This window comes from Rhipicephalus microplus, chromosome 2 (assembly GCF_043290135.1).
Source record: "Rhipicephalus microplus isolate Deutch F79 chromosome 2, USDA_Rmic, whole genome shotgun sequence".
Classification (NCBI taxonomy): Eukaryota; Metazoa; Arthropoda; class Arachnida; order Ixodida; family Ixodidae; genus Rhipicephalus; species Rhipicephalus microplus.
The window spans coordinates 138,358,415-138,377,644 of NC_134701.1; the positions used below are offsets into that span (position 1 = coordinate 138,358,415).

At 42.3% G+C, this 19,230-nt stretch overlaps 1 protein-coding gene across 1 annotated transcript in view; it reads right to left on the reverse strand.

Annotated features, from left to right (window-relative positions):
• Window positions 1-362: 362 nt before the first annotated feature.
• LOC119169732 (MAM and LDL-receptor class A domain-containing protein 1-like) overlaps window positions 363-19,230 on the reverse strand; it is a 336,454-nt gene continuing 317,586 nt past the window's right edge. Inside the window, exons 61-65 of the mRNA XM_075886851.1 lie at window positions 15,241-15,378; window positions 11,974-12,123; window positions 3,677-3,785; window positions 1,292-1,347; window positions 363-504 (exon numbers count right to left, since the gene is read on the reverse strand). Of these exons, the coding sequence (XP_075742966.1) occupies window positions 491-504; window positions 1,292-1,347; window positions 3,677-3,785; window positions 11,974-12,123; window positions 15,241-15,378 (467 nt within the window). The 3' untranslated portion in view covers window positions 363-490. The remainder of the gene's footprint in view (window positions 505-1,291; window positions 1,348-3,676; window positions 3,786-11,973; window positions 12,124-15,240; window positions 15,379-19,230) is intronic.

The window sequence follows — 19,230 nt, forward strand, 5'->3', positions numbered from 1 at the left end:
TTTGAACAGCTTCGCTATGATCAACATAGATGAACCTTAATTGAAGGAAATGTTTTTCCAACAGAGCTTGACGGTAGGCTAATTGTGCTTCTCACGTTTTACTGGCTACACACTACCTTTTGTTCACTTACTTCCTTTATGGCTTTACATCATAGAACCCTACACAATGTACTTACGTGTCAACAGTGAGATGCTAACTGAACAAAACCATATCACATTTTATTGTCCACTCTAAGCTTAAAAATAATAAATCCCTCTACTCCAAGCACTTTCATAACAGCATATAAACTGTATCATAATATAAAAAAGCAAACAGCTTAATGAAACCGAAGGCATGTGCAAAATAAATTCTATATCACACATTGTGAGAAGTGACATTTTATTTGTGCGTATATATTTTGCACTTGATAATATAAGTAGTCCTTTTTTCAAAGCGTATAATACGACGATCGGAAAACACTTTCTTCCAGTGAATAGATGTAAATTTTCTTCAATCGAAAAATTCTGAAAGGAGAAAATAAAAGCACAAGGTCTATGAAGTGCAACATTATCTTTCTCAGTTAAAATTTACTAGAATCAGGTGAAAGAGTTCTGAAAGAGCACTCTGTTTAAAATCACACGTACGCTTTGTCCGCTATTATTCAGATAAGACACGACTCTACGCTAATACGCAAAGCTAGTAAGTGTGCTTTTCAAAAAAAAAAAAAAAAAGAAGGGATTATCACGATCGAAGATAATGGTTTTCTAAAAGAAGCAATGGCTTGAATTTTTTTGTTGAATGCAATACTGAAAGTTGATAAAAAAGCTTGCTCTGATTTCTTTAATGAAAAATTTCATGAATAGTGGGTGAGCAATTTTGATTGAAACTGCCAGATTATGCAATTCGCCGAACACTGATAAGCAATTTCGCGGCGAAAGAAGTTTGCGAAGTATAACTTTTTATATGATGCGAGTGCTCAGTGAACCTGCGTTTGTAGCAAAATGTATGAAGATTCGAGAGCAATACAGGATGGGCCAGTTCGCACATGTATTTTCAAACTGCTGCCAATTTTACTACTTCTAAGAACGAGGTACGACACCGTTAACTTGTGGAAGAACTACAATACCTGTGAAATATTGCTGAAGGAAAGATTTTTCCGTGCCTACTTCATTCTGTCTTAGCAGCGAATCAAGGAGCGATCTTTAATATCAATCATTTCCGATATCTACACGAACCACACTTGCCCGCACTGATCTTTTTCCACATGGGCTTAGACAGCTATCATTGGAGACACTATGTTGCGAATCTCACCTGCTCTTTCACTTGAGGCATCGTATACCGCTCTATGGAGGAGTGCCTCTGAGGTCCTGCAAGAAAGAGCGTTGCAGTCTCTGTACTACTTCCTGTGATAACTACTGAATTCGTAATGTAACAAAAGGTACTATGAATGCAGCTAATGAAAATGCCGCAGAGTTTTCTAGTGTATGCTGATCAATCATTTGGTGAATGATACAATTAAAGAAACAGAACAAAAACAATTGTGTGATTTTATGCTGCTTTAACAATGTCAAATATAACCAAGATATGTGCCACTAACATTGACTCACTAAAAACATGAAGCACGAAAACAAGGAGAATCACTTGAATCAATAGTAAAGAGACGAAGCATGGGAAAATTTAGTGAACTAGTGCTTTTCTGTAATTAACATTTTCCGTGCAACGAGATTTTATGTTTATGTTAACTAAAGACCCGATGGCTTGTTTTCTCCCTTCTGTGTACCACGTGACACGTAATAAGAATAATTACTCTCATATGACCTGCCTGTCATCAGAGTGAAAAGGCTGCTACCCCCAAGGCAGTTCAGAAAAAAGTAAGCCGATATTCACATTAGGAGAAGCGTTTCTTAACAACGAGTCAGGCAACAAAAGTTTCAGGTTGGTACTATAGATACTTTCTGTGTGCTTCGAATATTTCTAGAAGAAATATTTAATAGAAATTTTTCTTATTAGTTGCTGAGTGAATACTAAAGAAGCTTGTCGACTACCCTACTACTCCAATCTTTTATGACGCGTGAGCCGATGCGTGAGTGTATCCTCAACACACCGACAGTCCCTTGCTCATCGAGACTTAACGCATTGTGGTCTACTGCCCATCGAATCATCTCAGCACAATGCTCTGTATGCCTTCCAAAAAAAAGTTCCAAACAAGAACCAGAGCTTTCAAGGAAGCCCTGGTTCTTGTTTTCTTAGTCAATGGGACTCATACAGTGAATCTAGAAGATTGGCCAAGAATTGACGAGCTCAATATATATAAATAAAAAATAAAAATGGGCAAGTTGTATGATTAGAGAACATGCAAATTAAACGTCAAAATTGAAGTACGCCTTTAAGCAAGCACATGGTTTACGCTGCCTGCTTTCAATGATGATGTAGCGAGCCAGATTCTATGCAGATGCACAACCTGTGTTCTTTCGAGAACTTGGGAAAAACAGATATCCGCAACAAGATTGAGCTGGACTAGGCATCTTCAAAGATATGTCACAGCTTCAAGCTTTAGAGGCATTAATGCACCTACTGCTCTTTTTGTGTCCAGAACTTCAAGCACAATCACTTTCAACGACTATAGTTTTTCTCTTGATGGATCGAGTTTATTCTTCAATCTTATTTTGTCCCTGGCAATAACTGCGCCTTTCTTAACATGGTGATATGCAGGTGTCCAAACTTAAAAAATTTTTCGTGTACTTTCAACTTGCTTATAACTCGAAAGCCAAGCAAGACAAGTAAAGTACACTTTTATTTTCCTCCTGAGCAAAATGTTAATGCTCCTTGTTCAGTAATAGAAACGTTTTCCTTAAATCCATTTTATAGAGTTTTAGTAGAGATCTGCTGATAACATTAAATGGCTTTGCTACTTTGGCTACATTTAGCTTGAGTTATGACTGCTTTTGGAATCTATCCAATAGAAAACCTGCAGCTTTCAGAAGCCGCACAATAAGAGGTATGAAGCAGAAATTTGTTATTATTTATGTTTTTCAGAGCGTACCGCGATAACATAAAACTTGAAATGTAATACTTTAGCAGTCAAGATCCATGTTGCAGCTGCATAGACCATCTTGTTGGGTCAAATCTTATGTTACGGAGGAGCAAGGGTGGGCTTGTCAGTTGACAGTTAGATGTAGTCTATCTCCCTCTCCCCTGGTCCACCTTCTTGGTAGCGGAGCCTATTAGCAGCTTGTTCCGTCCTAAGCAGAATGCTGGGATGAAAGCTATTTAAACAAACTTGTAAATCATCACAATATCTTACACGTGTCAGTGTTTGATATTAAGTGTGCGTGATCAATCAGTGTAGCTGAAACCAACGTTTTGACAAAAACTCTATTGTTTAAGGCAGCGTTCGACAAAGGGCCTTCATCACAGAATACAAGAGCATTTGTCGAAACGTTAGGTTTGGTGACACCCCTTGCTCAAAGATTTTCGACCCCTTCAAGCTTGCATCTTCTGAGGTTCTGTCCCGTTTGAATGCACTCAATGCACAGTCAGGCCCGGTGAACACCTACCGGATCGCCCTGGCCAAGCAAGCCAGAAGTCTTTGCTTCAATTCCTGGCGATGTCATGTTCATTGAAGAAGATTTTTAAGCTTTCTACATGAGAAAGAATTGGAGAAAAGCTGTCTATGCACTTTGGAGGAGAACTTACTGTTTTCGCCGTCTTCTTCTGAGCAGGATCACAGCAATCACAGCTCCAGTAACGCCGATGGCAAGCACGACGAGAATTCCAGCCACGATGGGGCCAGTTCCTCCCGACACTATTAAAAAAAAAAACAAGAAAACTGGTGTTAACCCTGCTGAGTTACTTTCTCCTCTGATGAGCTGTCGGAGGACCGTCCCTATAGAAATAATACAAACGAGTGGAAGAGCAGATTAACATCGTATGCATGGGAGCACTGGAACGTCGTCGGATTTGGAGTGGCTTAGCTCTAGGCAAGCCAAAACACGTGGAAGACACGTCTGGCTGTTAGTCCTGAGGACGAAAACTGGCAGCGCGGCAGTCGAGGCGAAGTGGCGTTACGGCAAGAACTCGCTTTGTCCGCAGCTGAGTATCGCTTTTTTTTTCGGCGTCCGTGCGTCCACTCCTGAGCAATAGGGTGGTGATAACTGCTCATTGCTGCGATGCATATCTACCAAGATATAAGTACCCCGTGTACCGCTTTCAGTCAATGCGTCCATATTTGTGGCCATGAAATTCAAAGGCGCGTCACATGCCGCCTGTTTTTTCAAGCAGCTTGAAACTCGGCGTGCAGATTTCTGCAGGATTTCTAAATGAACAGCTAGCAGTTATTAGATTTCTGCGTGCTCAGTATTGCTCGAGAGGATCACTTTGCTGAAAACCATGTTCCACAATTGTTCGACGTGCCATGGCCTAAGACGAATGTGAGACGTATTTTTCCCCTGTTAGAAACGAATACAACAAAAAAATAATTGTGCCTGCATATCGGACCTAATTGTTGATTCTTTTTGTGCAAGTACTGAAGCTGGCTGGTAGCCACATAATTACATATTTTGTTGCACACTAATCATTTTGTATTGGGCAACTCATGCAAAACAACACATTCATTCGTTTTCTTTTTTTTATAATGTAATACTGAGTGCCTTGGAATTATGCCACGCCGTTTGACGCGTTTCTGAATATGCAATCTTAATTAGTGTCTGAATGGGGTAATCACACTACCAGAGAAAGTTGAGTGAGGTGCAGAAAGTTGCCCCGCCGTGGTGGTCTAGTGGCTAAGGTACTCGGCTGCTGACCCGCAGGTCGCGGGTTCGAATCCCCGCTGCGGCTGCTGCATTTCCGATGGAGGCGGAAATGTTGTAGGCCCGTGTGCTCAGATTTGGGTGCACGTTAAAGAACCCCAGGTGGTATAAATTTCCGGAGCCCTCCAATACGGCGTCTCTCATAATCATATGGTGGTTTTGGGACGTTAAACCCCACAAATCTAGGTGCAGAAAGCTGCGATAATCTAATGCGTAAACCCCCGTCTGAACGTAACATATACTGTGGAAATGATAGTGCCACGGTCACTGGATGAAAGAGCGCACGGGTATGCACTCTAAAGAAAGAGCGAGTAAAAAGGGTGTCTTTTTGTCCCACAACAATAATCGTCATCTATATGGCGTTGCATTCTTGCGCTATCGCCCAGCGCCCGGTACATTCCGGTCACGATCGACATGCCCAATATCAGGGTTACATTGCATTCTCGATAGGAAAGTGGCCAGCGCCGAGTTTTCAAGAAAAGAAGCGCATGCAAGCCTGATGACGATTATTGTTGTGGGACAAAAAGACACCCCTTTTAATCGATATTTTTTTAGAGCGTGGCCCACCGCGTGCTCCGAAACCGGCGTGACAGGTCTAGTTCCCGAACCACCGGTGTGGCGCCACTGGAAGGGGGGGGGGGGTACAGTTTTCGCGAGCGCCCTTAGAATCGCATGCGCGGTGCACTTGCGGTAGTTAGGATTGAGCGCGCGCATCTTTGTGTGACCCGAGAAATCGTCTTTTAACATCCATGTGGCGTGTGCGCACCAGGTAATTACTGACATTGCTTTTAGATACCTGCAGCCCCTGAAAATTTTTGGTATTGTCTTACCCGAGATGAAACTTGCACACCGATCAGTTTACGTGGAAGTAAGAATTGTGAGCACATTTTACTCAGACCCTGCGAGATCACAACTAACAGATCTGGAAGAGCTACACTTTTCAAATGCATCTAAATTACTTATAGCAACTGAGTATGTCGCTTCAGATAACGTTGCTTCAGATTTAATCATTTTGTTTAGAATATGTACCCTCAGCAACTGCAGTTCCCACTGTTCCTTTAACACAAAATAAGATAGACTACTCATTTCCTCCAAACACATCTATAGTATTCATACAATGCTGTATCAGATGCAACAGCCACGAAATACACTTAGCACGTGTGCCATCTTGTAACAGTGGACTCGAGCCTTTTTGAAATATTATGACTGTAATTTCAATGCTGGCAATTGAGCAAGTAGTTCTCAAGTGAATAATATGAAAACTGTAAGTAGAAAAGAAACATAAAATGCTGCACAATGCAAACACAACCGCTTGCGTTCCTGCGCTTTTGAATGTTTTCGTCTCTTTTCATCCCGACATTCTTATGATGATGCAACTAATTCAACAGTGAACACATAACCGAAACATAATGCGTGAAAATATTTTATTTATTCACCATTTAGGGCTCATCCTGGCATTCCTAATATTTTTTTTCACTTCTTTACAGTTTTGCATAATAAAACGACTTGACAATAGCTCCTGCTTCTGTGACCAACTTTTGGCTTCTGTGTCTATCGACAATATAACCATCCGTTCGGTCTATTCATGTCAGCCTCACCACGGGCACTGGCTAATGCCAATAGCACTCCAACGCGCCTGTCTTCTGGCAGTCTCCGTCATGCGATTCTGTTACACATTACCGTTTATTTGTTCTACTATTTATCGTCGACAAGTAGGCACCTGTGCTCGCTCACACGAAGATACGTCACACGTGCTCTCGACTTCCCTACAGCCGCCATGGTTTTGCGATGTGTAAACATAATGAAAACGTGGTTGTCCCTTGACCCGGTCATGTGTGTAGTATATATATATACATATATATATATATATATATATATATATTTATATATATATATATATATATATATATATATATATATATATATATATATATATATATATATATGTATCGCCTTGCCTAGGAGGAACTATCAAGAAATTTGAATGGCACTTCTAATGATGTATACTTTCACAGCCTCTTCAATAACGTTACGAGGAGCGCGTCACCATGTGCGTAGAGACCACTTTTATCTACCGTTTGAAGCCTAATTACTTTCCGGCACACTGCCGTGTACCGGATAACATGAAGTATATTTAAATTATGTTTCTTCGATATGCTTTCTGAATATAAAAGCTACAAATGTCTACTGTAAAGTGTCCAAAAATCAATTATCAAGCATTCCGGCTGAGAAAACGCGAGAGCGCTGAATGAACGTCACGATACTCAAAATTTGTTAGTTTAAGACATCTCTATCAATAGAACAATGACTTTGTCAAGAATTCAGTGCTATATCAGTCAGCTACATGCATTGTGAATTTTCCTCTCAGCCTCAGAGCAACAAGCTGGTTCCGAAAAAAAAGAAGTCAGGTGCTCGGCACGCACAGAAAAAAATCAATTTGCTTTTTAACTAGATAGCACTTCGTTGTCTACTAAATATGCAATATGGCGTCACTGTGATAAATGTGATTAAAAAAAACACTGATTAGAACAACTTAGTGGGTCACTGTTGTGACAAACACCAGCTAATTTGCTGTGGCTGTTGCCCTGAAGGAGCCGCCGCCACTCGTTTCCGGGTCCCTCCCGTCCCTAAAGCCCCAGGGGTCTTACCCGTCCCCGCTCCGTCGCGCTGCAGCGGCCGCAACTGAGCCTACGGCTGCCACGCGCTCTCCCATAGAAAGCCGCTCGACGCGGCAGGCCGTACCGTGCGCTTTTTTATCCAGCGCCCGTGGTAGTGCATCACATCAAGCCATTCGTTGTTTTCACGAACCGTCTATAACCATTGATTACCCCCGCTTACGCCAGCAAACTGGTGCTGAAAGGCCTTATGCTGATGGTTCAAGCTACATTACCACCTGGCATACACTCCAGGGTTACAACATGTGTCCAAAAAATTACAAATGAAATTAGAGTTTCTGTGCAAATAGTTCGAGTGATCTGACAAAGTTGGGCTTCTTGGTGAAAGGGACGTTGGGTGAATCAACTATAAAGGTGTTTTGATAAATCTCTAATGTTCAACAAATTTATGTGTACACACCCGAAACCTTCAGGAAATGGTAAAATGCTTCTTCTGTACAAATGGACACGTGGAATTACGTGGCTGTAATTCCGATTTCCATGAACAGCTGGTCCAATCAAATGCCGTGCCACAAGCGATAATAGTCAATTCACGTGGAAGCACTACTGATAGCAACCGTTTGCAATGCAAACAGTTTAAAGTCGAAAGAACGTTGCGATCTCTTTCGATAGCACTCCTGGCGACGTAACTGACCTTGTGCTGACATGAATGAGTCAATGTCTGATCTCGCCCATAATATCCACACGCAAGGTAATGAAGCTAGTGTGTAATCAAATGTAAGGAAAATTAATTTACTAGCGGGCTATCTTAATCGGTAGTTACGACTGTACCAGCGCGGTTGCTACTACGCTGCATGAAGGTTTCGCATTTAACCTCAACTCATTTTACAACGAAATCTGTTACGAGATCAAAACTCAAGTCAAGCGCTGCGCCGTATATTTGTTCGCCGCCACCGCCACAGCTGGAGTCCGTCACCACTATCGCAGAAACCATAAAAATAACTAGTACTAAGGGCACAGTGGGGCTCGAAACCGGGTCCGCTGCGCGCCAGCCCAGTATTCTATCACCGAGTCATGCCTGTGCTTGGGACTTGTTTGCAAACTTGCATTAGGCAGGCTTGATGCCAGGAAATTAATCGCGTTATTATGAGTAATAAAGCGTTTAAGAATGGCAAAATAACAACCAGGCATCCTACGACGCGAATAGAGTAACGAGTGGGTCGTCCAATGCTCCAAACCACTACAAAAGCTTATTCTTGATTACGTATTAACTGTGGGGCATACCCACTTCCAGCATGCTTCCTATTCGTCATCAGCCACTGCATGCGCAATCGGCACAAAATTCCTTTCAAGTGTTTTGCAAATACAACGCTCGTCAGAAGAATCACGAAGGATATCATGGCGAATACCAGCCTACCACCCAGAAATAATTTGTAATGCCATAGTGGGTACCAAGTAAGTGTGATCACAGCAGTTACCCAATGATTGTTTGGAAAGACCCTGGAAAGCCGCTCTTCTAGCTTTCGCTGTAGCTGTGCTGCGCCTTACGCGCAGGCCTGGCGTTTTTTTTTTTTTTTTACTGAGATGAAGCCCCGAAATAACTGTGAGGGAAGCGTGAAAAACTACATGCCCGGTGAGCAAGTACATAAGAAAAACAAATACAGCAGCTGTGGTGGTATTCTCGGCTGAGTTCTCTCGAGATACTTTGCGAGCATCCACACTGCATGAGTTTTTGCAACAGTGCGCTGAGCTTGGTATACAGGCACATATAAAAAACGTCCGCGGAGAGATAGCCACCTGTGCCCGTAACAAATAAAATCTGCGGAAGTGAAAACACCATATCTCGTAAAGGAAGCGCCCGTGAAGAAAGCAACCTACTAGTGTAAATATACTTTTTTATGTGTTAGAAGCATGGCTTGTATGTGGGACACGCTTTAGAATAACCTTGCATCCAAGCAGAAACATCATCTTGCTCTTCACTGACGCCAGAATTCGGCTGCCGCTGCCGAGCATCCAACCCATCATCTAGTTAAGCTGCGCGACAACAGAGTCCTGATGAACTGTGTACGGTGGAGTGCAGTGACCATGGGCGATAGTAATGAACAAAAAGCTTTCCGTCTATTTATTAGGAAAATTATCGATGTTGTTTTCGCCATTCATCTGAAGCTTGAGCCAAGCGAAATGCAATTTTAAACAACGGAATAGCGTAAGATTCAAGCGCGTGTAATGTAGGCGCACCATGGCAGGCATCGAAGCATCGATGCCGTGACGTCATTCAGGCATCCTGCCAGATGACGCCACTTCAACTTGTCGGGGCTAATAGTAGCCCGCGTTTGGTCAGGCACAACAGCCTATTTTTTGTTAAACCATCGCAGTTGTGAATGAAATTGCGTTATTCGGCTGTGGACGCTCACGAAGCATGGCGAATGCATGCGGTAGACAACCGTTCAGTCTGTGTAGTTCTTGGTAAGACTGACGGAGCACTGATTTTCATGTCTTCAGGCTACGGCGCTCACATGCCGTGGCGCGCGAAGCTGCTGGAGCTGGCTGGCGTTCGTTACGATGGGACACCGGCAACGCTCACCCGGCCAGCAAGCATCATTGACGGAATGACTGGCTGTCTTTCGGATGCAGTCACCTTGCGCCACCGAGATTTTCGGCCTCATATTCACTCTCTGTGTCAGAAGCTGTGCAATGCGTGTATTTTGTTGCATTCTGAAGGCACAGCACGTACTTATTTTAGTAATGCGCGAAACCAAGTTATCCTTGATGTTCAGAACATTTTTTGCATCAAAAGTTTATTGACACTTCACTGGAGTTTGCAAGTGAGGGAAACTACGTTGCCGCTCAGTTATTTCCGTCCCATTTGGTGCTGTCGCTGTTTAATCTTGTTATTACAGTTTTCGTTTTTTTTGATCGAAGTATGTAACGTGCGTAATGTAATTAACACATATACTTAGTCTTGAGTGGCCATCGCTTACCAGGCACCGCCGCACGGAGAGCGCTTCCGCGCTCGCTATGTGACATTTGTTAGCAGCGGTGCGCGACAACTCCGTTTGTCATATCGTGGCCTCCAACGAACACCCCATGTGTTCGAAATTCTCAGTCGTAATGAAATATCTATGCTTCGTGCCAGCTCATACGAAAGCGAAAATAGGTCACCTCGAGAAACTTTTATTGGGTAGATATTTTATTAGCATTTTAATAAGCGTTGATATCGCCGAAACCATTCATAAAACTTTTTATCACCTCGGTACACTGTAAAAAACCCTCAGCGCAAACCACGCCTGCAGTGTTCGAGAAGGTTCAGCAGTGTAGCAGATCACTTCAGTTTAGATTGCTCCTACAATGCGAACATTAGAGATTATTATGGAACCTACGTAGCCGCCAGCGATGCTGCTGCATTATTCGACGGCACATGTATAAACGCCAACGCGCTTCATCACTTGTCCATTGATCGACGGCCAACGCTCTGTTCACCGCTATCAGTGCCAGTGTCTTTCTGTAATCTCACTTTTCTTTGACGTGGCCAAAAGTTCACCAAATAACAGTTTAATCTGAGCGTCCAGTCTGCTTCCTTTGTCCGCGCACAACCCCGTGGCATCTGGTTGAGGTACTGCCCGGTCCAGGTACCGTACGTTTGCTCAAGCCGATAGCGAAGACCAAAAAATGCAGACACCCTGAGGGACAGTCGAGTCAGCCTCAGAGTTAAAGGACTACTGTTCCAGTAGGAAGTCCTATCGGAGAAGCTAAAAGCCATGGTGACTGTATAGGACTACAGCCACGATGGCAGATGCAGTGTCCCCACAAGCCATAGTGATTCAGCCACCAAGGGATCCACCGAAGTTCCATAGTTCACCATAAAAGGACCCTTAAACGTGGTTTGGGACTTTTGAAAGGGTCTCAACGATTAACTACTGGAGTGCCGAAGATAAGATGTGCCACATACAGTTTATTTTAAAAATATTTAACTAAACCGACCTTAGCAATGAAACGCCTAACATTTATGGCTGTCTTTAGGACTTCCACACACATGGGCAACGCCCACATTCCTCAACAGTTAATAAAGCCTTATTTTATCTTAACTGAGTTGCGCGAAACAAATGGAGTACAAAAGGAAGAATTTTCGCAAAACTTAGTTAAGATGAATTACCAACTCGCCCAGCAGTCCTTGCTACTCAAAGCCTAGCAGATATTTAATCATCCTAGTGATATAGCAAAACTTAGAGAAGTACTGGTAGAACTATACACACAAATTTTAGCTTTATTGCTGAGGACCATTGAAAGATTTTCGGTGGTGGATTACGTAATACAACCACATATGTGATCATCACCTAGGCTACTGATACTGACACGAAACGTAATAAAGTTTTTTATGAATGCCTCAAATAGTAGAGAATTCTGAACGTTATTTAGTATAAAAAAACAGGGCATCCATGTGACTGTTACCACTTTTTTTTGAATACTCACGTAAAAATACAAATTTACTAATAATAAATGCACGACACGGCTGACAACGAATACCAGAACCCGCAATCAGTTCGGTTTATTTTATTTGCGTTAGGCTTACCCTTAAGTGACTCCTCGTTTTCTTGTGCAGTCTTTCTCAAAACTTGACAGCGTGTTCCCGCGTAGCCATCGGTGCATTTACAAACTGGGCTACGCTTGTTTTCTGTCCATGAGCAGACACCATTGTTCTGGCAGAATAATTCTGGACACACTGGAAAAATCATCGAAGATAGAAGTTGCTTGAAGCACACTTATTACACATCTGTTACAAATAGTTCAAGAGTATGACTACGTAATAAAATCGAATTTGCAAAATATCGTACTTGAGTCTACAGATTATCAAAATTTTGGAGTGCTTCGTATAAAAAAATGGCAGATCCCACGTACAGTGGAAATTGATGATATGCGGAGCACGAATAAGAAAGGTTGATATGCCACCTCAAAATCAGCACAACGTTGCGAGGTGGAGGTAAATTATGCCGTTCATGACTTCTATAATATGATTATCATGTTCGTCATCTATTCCCTTCGTCGTCAATTCACGTGACCTGATACCAAATTTGAATTATGTGGCACTAGTGAAACAGCCACGAGCACGCTATAAGCATAGCATGTGTCATGTTTTACAAAGGACGCATGTCATGATTATCACATTTGGACGTGTAATTTGCCTTTGTCGTCCGTTTGAGCCATGCAATGCTAAATTCGGTATAGGTGGAACTAGCGGAACGGCGGCGCACGTATCATGAGTTTGGCCTGTAGCCAGGCTGTTACATGAAACGCATATTATGATTATCATGTTTGACCCAGTAACATGCCTTTGTCATCCATTCACGTCCCGTGATACAAAATTTGGTGTGCAGCTAGCAAAACGGCAGCGTGCGCATCATGCGTATGACCGGTAGTCATGCTGTTACATGACACGCATCTCATGATTATTAAGTTTGCACCAGTCGCATACTTTCGTAATCCATTCACGTCCCGTAATACCAAGCTTGGCGTATGTGAAGCTAGCGAAAGGGCCGTGACCGCATCATGAGCGTGGCGTGTAGTCATGTTGTTACATCACATGCATGTCAAGATTTTCACGTTATGGTCTGTCGCTTGCGTTCGCCATGCAGTCATGTTATACCATACCAGTTTTTCAACACGTCTTGTGAACGAAACCACCACAAGAGCAGCAAGACCATGAAATGTAAATCCTGACATTCATGACATACGTCATGATTTTCATGGTATAGATAGATAGATAGATAGATAGATAGATAGACAGATAGATAGATAGATAGATACGCTCAAAGTCGCAGAAGTTCGCTAAGAAATGCTTCGAATTTTTAAAAAATACATAAACTGCCTCCCAAATCACGTTGAATATTTCCACGAGCGTAATGGCTTGGATTACGTGGTATCGTTGCTGGTGGAATCGTATGTGCCGTTAAGCAATATAGGCTAGCACGTAAATTAAGACGATGAGTTCGTTTTGCCTGTGATCGGACCGGCTTAACGTTCTGCCGGCCACCAGTTACAGGTTATTGCCTCATCATAGCGTGACAATATCGTGAACTGCATTTATGAACAAAAAATTTTTCCCCAAAATATGTCGCTAGGGCTAAGGTTTCCACGTGACTTTTTTAAGATTGTAAAGTTCAAGATAACATACGACGCTGCTCTCAATCTTCAGGAAGTCACCAAGATGTCTACTTCAAACGTCACGCGTGCCACACTCCTCGCTCTGACAAGAGTTGTTGTGAAGGCCGTTAATTTCGCCCGCTTTGAAATTCTTCTCACGCACTCTTTACCGAATGGGCGTCATGTACACCAGTGTTTATTGTTATTCATCACTTTTATTATATCTTTTCAGAGGTGTCGACAAGAAACCCTGTATTTCACTTTCTTCGACCATAGTGGCCCTTGCATCATAAAAATTCACTATCATCGTGACGAAAGTTGAAAAAAAGACTACTTGTCCCCTTTTTTTTTTACTCTAGCAACGTCCATTGTCCGAAGATATTTGACTAAGTGTCCATTTGGCTAGGTGTCGTCTTCACGGGCTGGTCAAACTTGCACGCTTTAGACAGCTAATTCAGTGTGACAGCTCTCACAAGCCTTCCCAATTCACACTAATGTATCCCCTTTTGAAATATTTGAGCTCAAAACAAAACAATCATGACTTCTGAGAAGCGCGATTATCTCTCAAATATTGTGGCGTGGTGAGTCAAACATCCAGCATTTCCCAAAGCTTTGCGAAATGGCATGGCTGGCTATTTCAGCTTACTGAATAGGCGGTACAACCAATAAAATTTTATTCGTTCATGCTACTTTATGCTGCGTACATGGTTTCTTTAGCGATGAAGACTCTACAAGCGACATATGTTTTTTCGCCAAATAAGGTGTCTCAAGGCTTGTTGAACTGTATCAAAATCTACAGCTTTGTCTTCCTCCGCGAGCATTTACTAATAATAATTTAGCAGAGGTGTGTTGCTTGCCACGCTGCATAACCTGATGCTGTTACTGTTAGTCTGTATTAAAACCGCCACTTAATACAACATTTCGAAGTTTTGGACACTTGTCTAAAATATTCTTCAAACAGTTCCTAAACCAAGTTTAACAACAGGACCAGTGTTTTTTTTCGCCTTCAATACCTGTCTTGTAAGTGCTATATCCACCCAGCCGCTTACTAGTTTATACAACACGTCAACGACGTCAACACTAAGCATTGAGTCTATCAAGATTTTGTGCCGTCTGGTCAGTTACCTCCACTTGGGCTGTCAAAAAAGTGATATAAGTTGATTGCTCATGATAGTCATACGAAAGAGAGAGATAAATGGGAAAAAGAAAAACAGGAGGAGGTTGACCCGATAGAACAACCTATTTGCTGTCCTGTACTGGGAAGGGAAAGTGGGGACGAAAAAGAGAATATAGTTGTGAAAATAATAAACCAATAAAAACAATACACATGCGCACCTACACCAATAAGGTCGAATGAGCTGAATGGCAAAGCAGGCTAGGAGACAATGCAACTGATTATAGTTGTTTATAGACCAATCTACTCTTTAGTTCCTCGTCGCATCACATGAACAGACTAGTGATAAGGCGAATTCTATAAAAACAACGAGAATCAACAGGTGAAATGAAGGGGTTTTTTTTTCCTAATAGATTGTTTGAGGCCTTACAACGATACCACGTATAAATTGCCTTTCAAGTAAACCAACTGACACATCTTGAGTCTCACAAGTGTGATAAAAATTTTCCAATAAATTTGAACAGGTAATAAATTAACAATCAGGAAATGTGTGTTATAGATGCCTGGTAATCTTCAGGTACTCACCACCACACAATGACTCATCCGCGCCACCGAAGCAGTCTTCTTGTCCATCGCAGAGCAGTACACGTGGAAGGCAAGCGGCAGGATACTTCGTGGAGCAATAAAATTGGTCTTTCGTGCAAATATCTATGCCTTTGACACCTGTAAATTGTTAGGCACAGACATGAGCAATTCAGAACAGAAAAAAACGTTCTTTTGCGCCCAGCAACTAGTGCAATACTGTTAAAAATAGAACTACAAATCGCATGACTTAGGGCTTCAGTGGTTTTCATACGCAGTAGTATTCACAGAAAGTTTTCAACTTTATCGAACACTGGGAGTATTACTCAAAACGCAATTGACAGCGCAAGCGCACCCTCCACACTAAAGCGTACATTTGCGGAAGCGGTTAGACCATGCTTTCTTCTTCTTATTGATATTTCTGTAGAACGTTCAGGTAAGGGGCTGTTACAGTATCAGCAAACGAATACACTAATCCAGCATACCCAGGTGTCCGGCATCGATTCGGACCAATGTTGCAACCATCGTGTCGCTGCCAATGCTTCTTTCATAGCAAATCATTCAGTGCGAGGCGTTTTTATAGTAATGGAAAGCACTCTTGTCGTCTTTCTGCGTATCTATCTATCTATCTATCTATCTATCTATCTATCTATCTATCTATCTATCTATCTATCTATCTATCTATCTATCTATCTATCTATCTATCTATCTATCTATCTATCTATCTATCTATCTATCTATCTATCTATCTATCTATCTATCTATCTATCTATCTATCTATCTATCTATCTATCTATCTATCTATCTATCTATCTATCTATCTATCTATCTATCTATCTATCTATCTATCTATCTACCTATCTATCTATCTATCTATCTATCTATCTATCTGTCTAATCTATCTATCTATCTATCATCTATCTATCTATCTATCTATCTATCTATCTATCTATCTATCTATCTATCTATCTATCTATCTATCTATCTATCTATCTATCTATCTATCTAGCCACCTACGTCTGACTAATGTCATGATCACCCCTTAACTGTGGATACAGGAAAATTAATAAGTGAGAGTAAGATGCTCATAGGAATACTAGAAGGTAGTCAAGACATCGATAATGTCACATTCTCGTCGCTTATGACATCAAACGCTTTCCAAAAAGACTTGCACATACCCGGGGGCAGGTATGTGTCACTGTTGTGCAGGTATGTTTCACAGGCCATAGACATATTATATCTACCGAGGAACGCGAAACAACATATGGGTAATATAATGCTTGGGCACTAGAAAAAAGCTGACATAGGCCGCATTGACCGAATGAAAACAATGCACAAAATAAATATAAGTGTCGCAGCAGTAATGAAACCCTAGCATTGTGCGTGGCACAAAAGTGTTCTACCACAAATCCATGCCAGGTCCCCACAATACTTTGCTGATAATTATGATGATATGCAGGGTTTAACGTCCCAAAACAACCATATGATTATAAGAGACGCCACGCCTTAGTAAAGGCCTACGGAAATGTCGATTAGTTAGCGTTCTTTAACGTGCCCTGAAATCGGAGCACACGCGCCTGCAGCATTTTCGCCACCATCAAGAACGCAGCCGCCGCAGCCGAAATTCAATCTCGCGAGCTGCGGGTCAGTGCCTTATCTACTAGACCACCGCGTTGGGGTCCGAAATACTTTGCAAATAGGCCCTAATGTTCGTCAAACGTTAATTGTGGTTGTAGTGCTTGCTATAAAATTTTATATACATTACTTATGTACTCTATGATACAGCCGTCCGGTCAGCTTACAGTTAATTGTACTCGGGCGCTATTCGCTGAGGTTCATTTATTTAATACTGTTGAAGGCCACTATCCCCATTAGACCCAGCACATACAACACCGCGTCATATGAGCTTGCCGCTGCCGGTGTTGCTAATATTCATGTTGGTTTTGGTATCGTTACGAAACTGCAAAATACTGCTAATATTGTGAGCGCTGGCAGTACTTCATCTTCATATGTATAACCAAACCACTGTAGTGGTCTCCATCAATAAGAGAGGCCAAGCCGAAAGCAGCGAGTCTTAGGGCGGTGTAATTCTTGTGAAACCCTTAGTGGCCTGCTGTCGCGTCGTCATGAAATGCTTTTAAAACTTGCAGCCTAAGTGAGCGAAAAACAACCGGGAGCGATTTGTTACCGAGAGAATGGTGAATTGGCCGATATAATGTGCCGTCTTGAAGCTAAAGACGTGCAAGCTGTCGTCTTAAGCGGCCGTTTAGAGCACGGGATAAGCCAGTCAGCCGATAATTGATATTGCTGCAGTAGATATCGGCATGTTGGAGCTTGGCGATATTTGTAGGCGAAAGATGGTCCGCTTAGGCAATGAACTCTTTCGAACCAACAGCCATCTGCTTGGTCACAATTTCCAGCATAAGCGGCTGTCTATCGTATGTGTGTGCGTGGAGTTGTACAAATATTGGGCACCACTTCATAACGTTACGCTCAATAAAAAAATAAATGACATTAGCTTTGCATCAACATGTTTTGAATACTATAGATTCCCAAGAAACCTGGGATCTGCCGCATTTTTCCCCTCTGCAGTTACGATGAGCCTTATCTCAACCTGCAAATAGCCTCTTCCACCAACGCATTCTTTTCCAATCTTCCCGTCCGCGTCCGTCTCTGGGGCACTGTAGTGAAGTTACTCGGCCTCCAATTCGAAAGTACAGTGTTTGATCCCGGTGACTGCCGTCACATTTTGACGAAGACGAAGTGCCAGAGGCTCAGTGCGCTCTGCGAAGTGAGTGAACGTTATATGGCACGAGATAACCATGATTTCCAAAGCCTTACTAAACCATGTATGACAACGATGTCGGGCTTTTAAGCAAAACCTCCAGGTACGAATATATTTGTATTAGGGTGAAGGCTATGAATGTTTTATACAACACGTAAATAGAGCTCGGCATCGTCAACAATAATGACGCAAAATTATTACGGGAGAATGCGAGAGAATATTGAAGTTTGCTGCGTCAATTTGACGTAACAAGCCAACATCACACAACATAACCGCTTGCTTAAGGTAGGGGTTTCATAGAGACAGTACCAAGTCAAGTGATGTATGCATCGACAAAACTTTATTGAAAAAAAAAGAAAAACTGGCCTCGTATGTGCATGTTATACTGCGAATGTCGTCAAATAGTCTTGCGTCTGGAGAGAGTGAACAAATTGCTTATTTGATGTTCTGCGCGAGAAAATTGGGCAATGTTATACTGGAAGCGCTGTGCTAGAGTGTCTCGAGCGTGCAACGGAGGTAAACGAGCCCATCAAGTCACGTCACACGTGAAACATGAGCGCTATCTAGCATTTTTCTTGGATAACGAAGCGCGCGCGCCCTGCGTGCCCGTCTCGGATGTTATAAGGTGTAGAGCGCGATGCGACGAGTAGGTGCCACCACCGTGTCGTCATAGCAAAGCGTTGGAAACACTTGCCTTTCGTGCAAGCGTTGCCTGGTAAGCGCAACGTTATAAACGCTATGGTCCTGATGATTACTTATGTGTGCCGTTTCTACTAAGAGACACACATACAGAATATTGACGTGTTATGATGCTTCATATATGCACAATATTTGTTTTTTAATTGACAATCGCACAAATACGAACGCTGAATCTTGAGCAATATTTGCGGGCACTGCGGATGGGGTCAGCCGTTCGGAGGATCGTTTGGCCACTTGAATGCCGTTTAGAGTACCATTAAAAGCGGACAAACAGACAAATGTACAGACAGACAGACAGAAAGACAAAATATTCTGAGTCAAAAGTCCCCAAGAAAGACTATCGTCTTTAAAACTGTGCTGGTAGCGGTAAGGTTTAGCCTTTCCGCCACTTCCCGGGCCTGGTGAATGGTACAAACTTGACCGTCAAGTTCGAAGCTAGCCAGAGCGTCTCGCCAACACGTCTTAAAGAGGTGCGGGTTTTGTTGATCAATGAGCCATGTAGCAAGTAT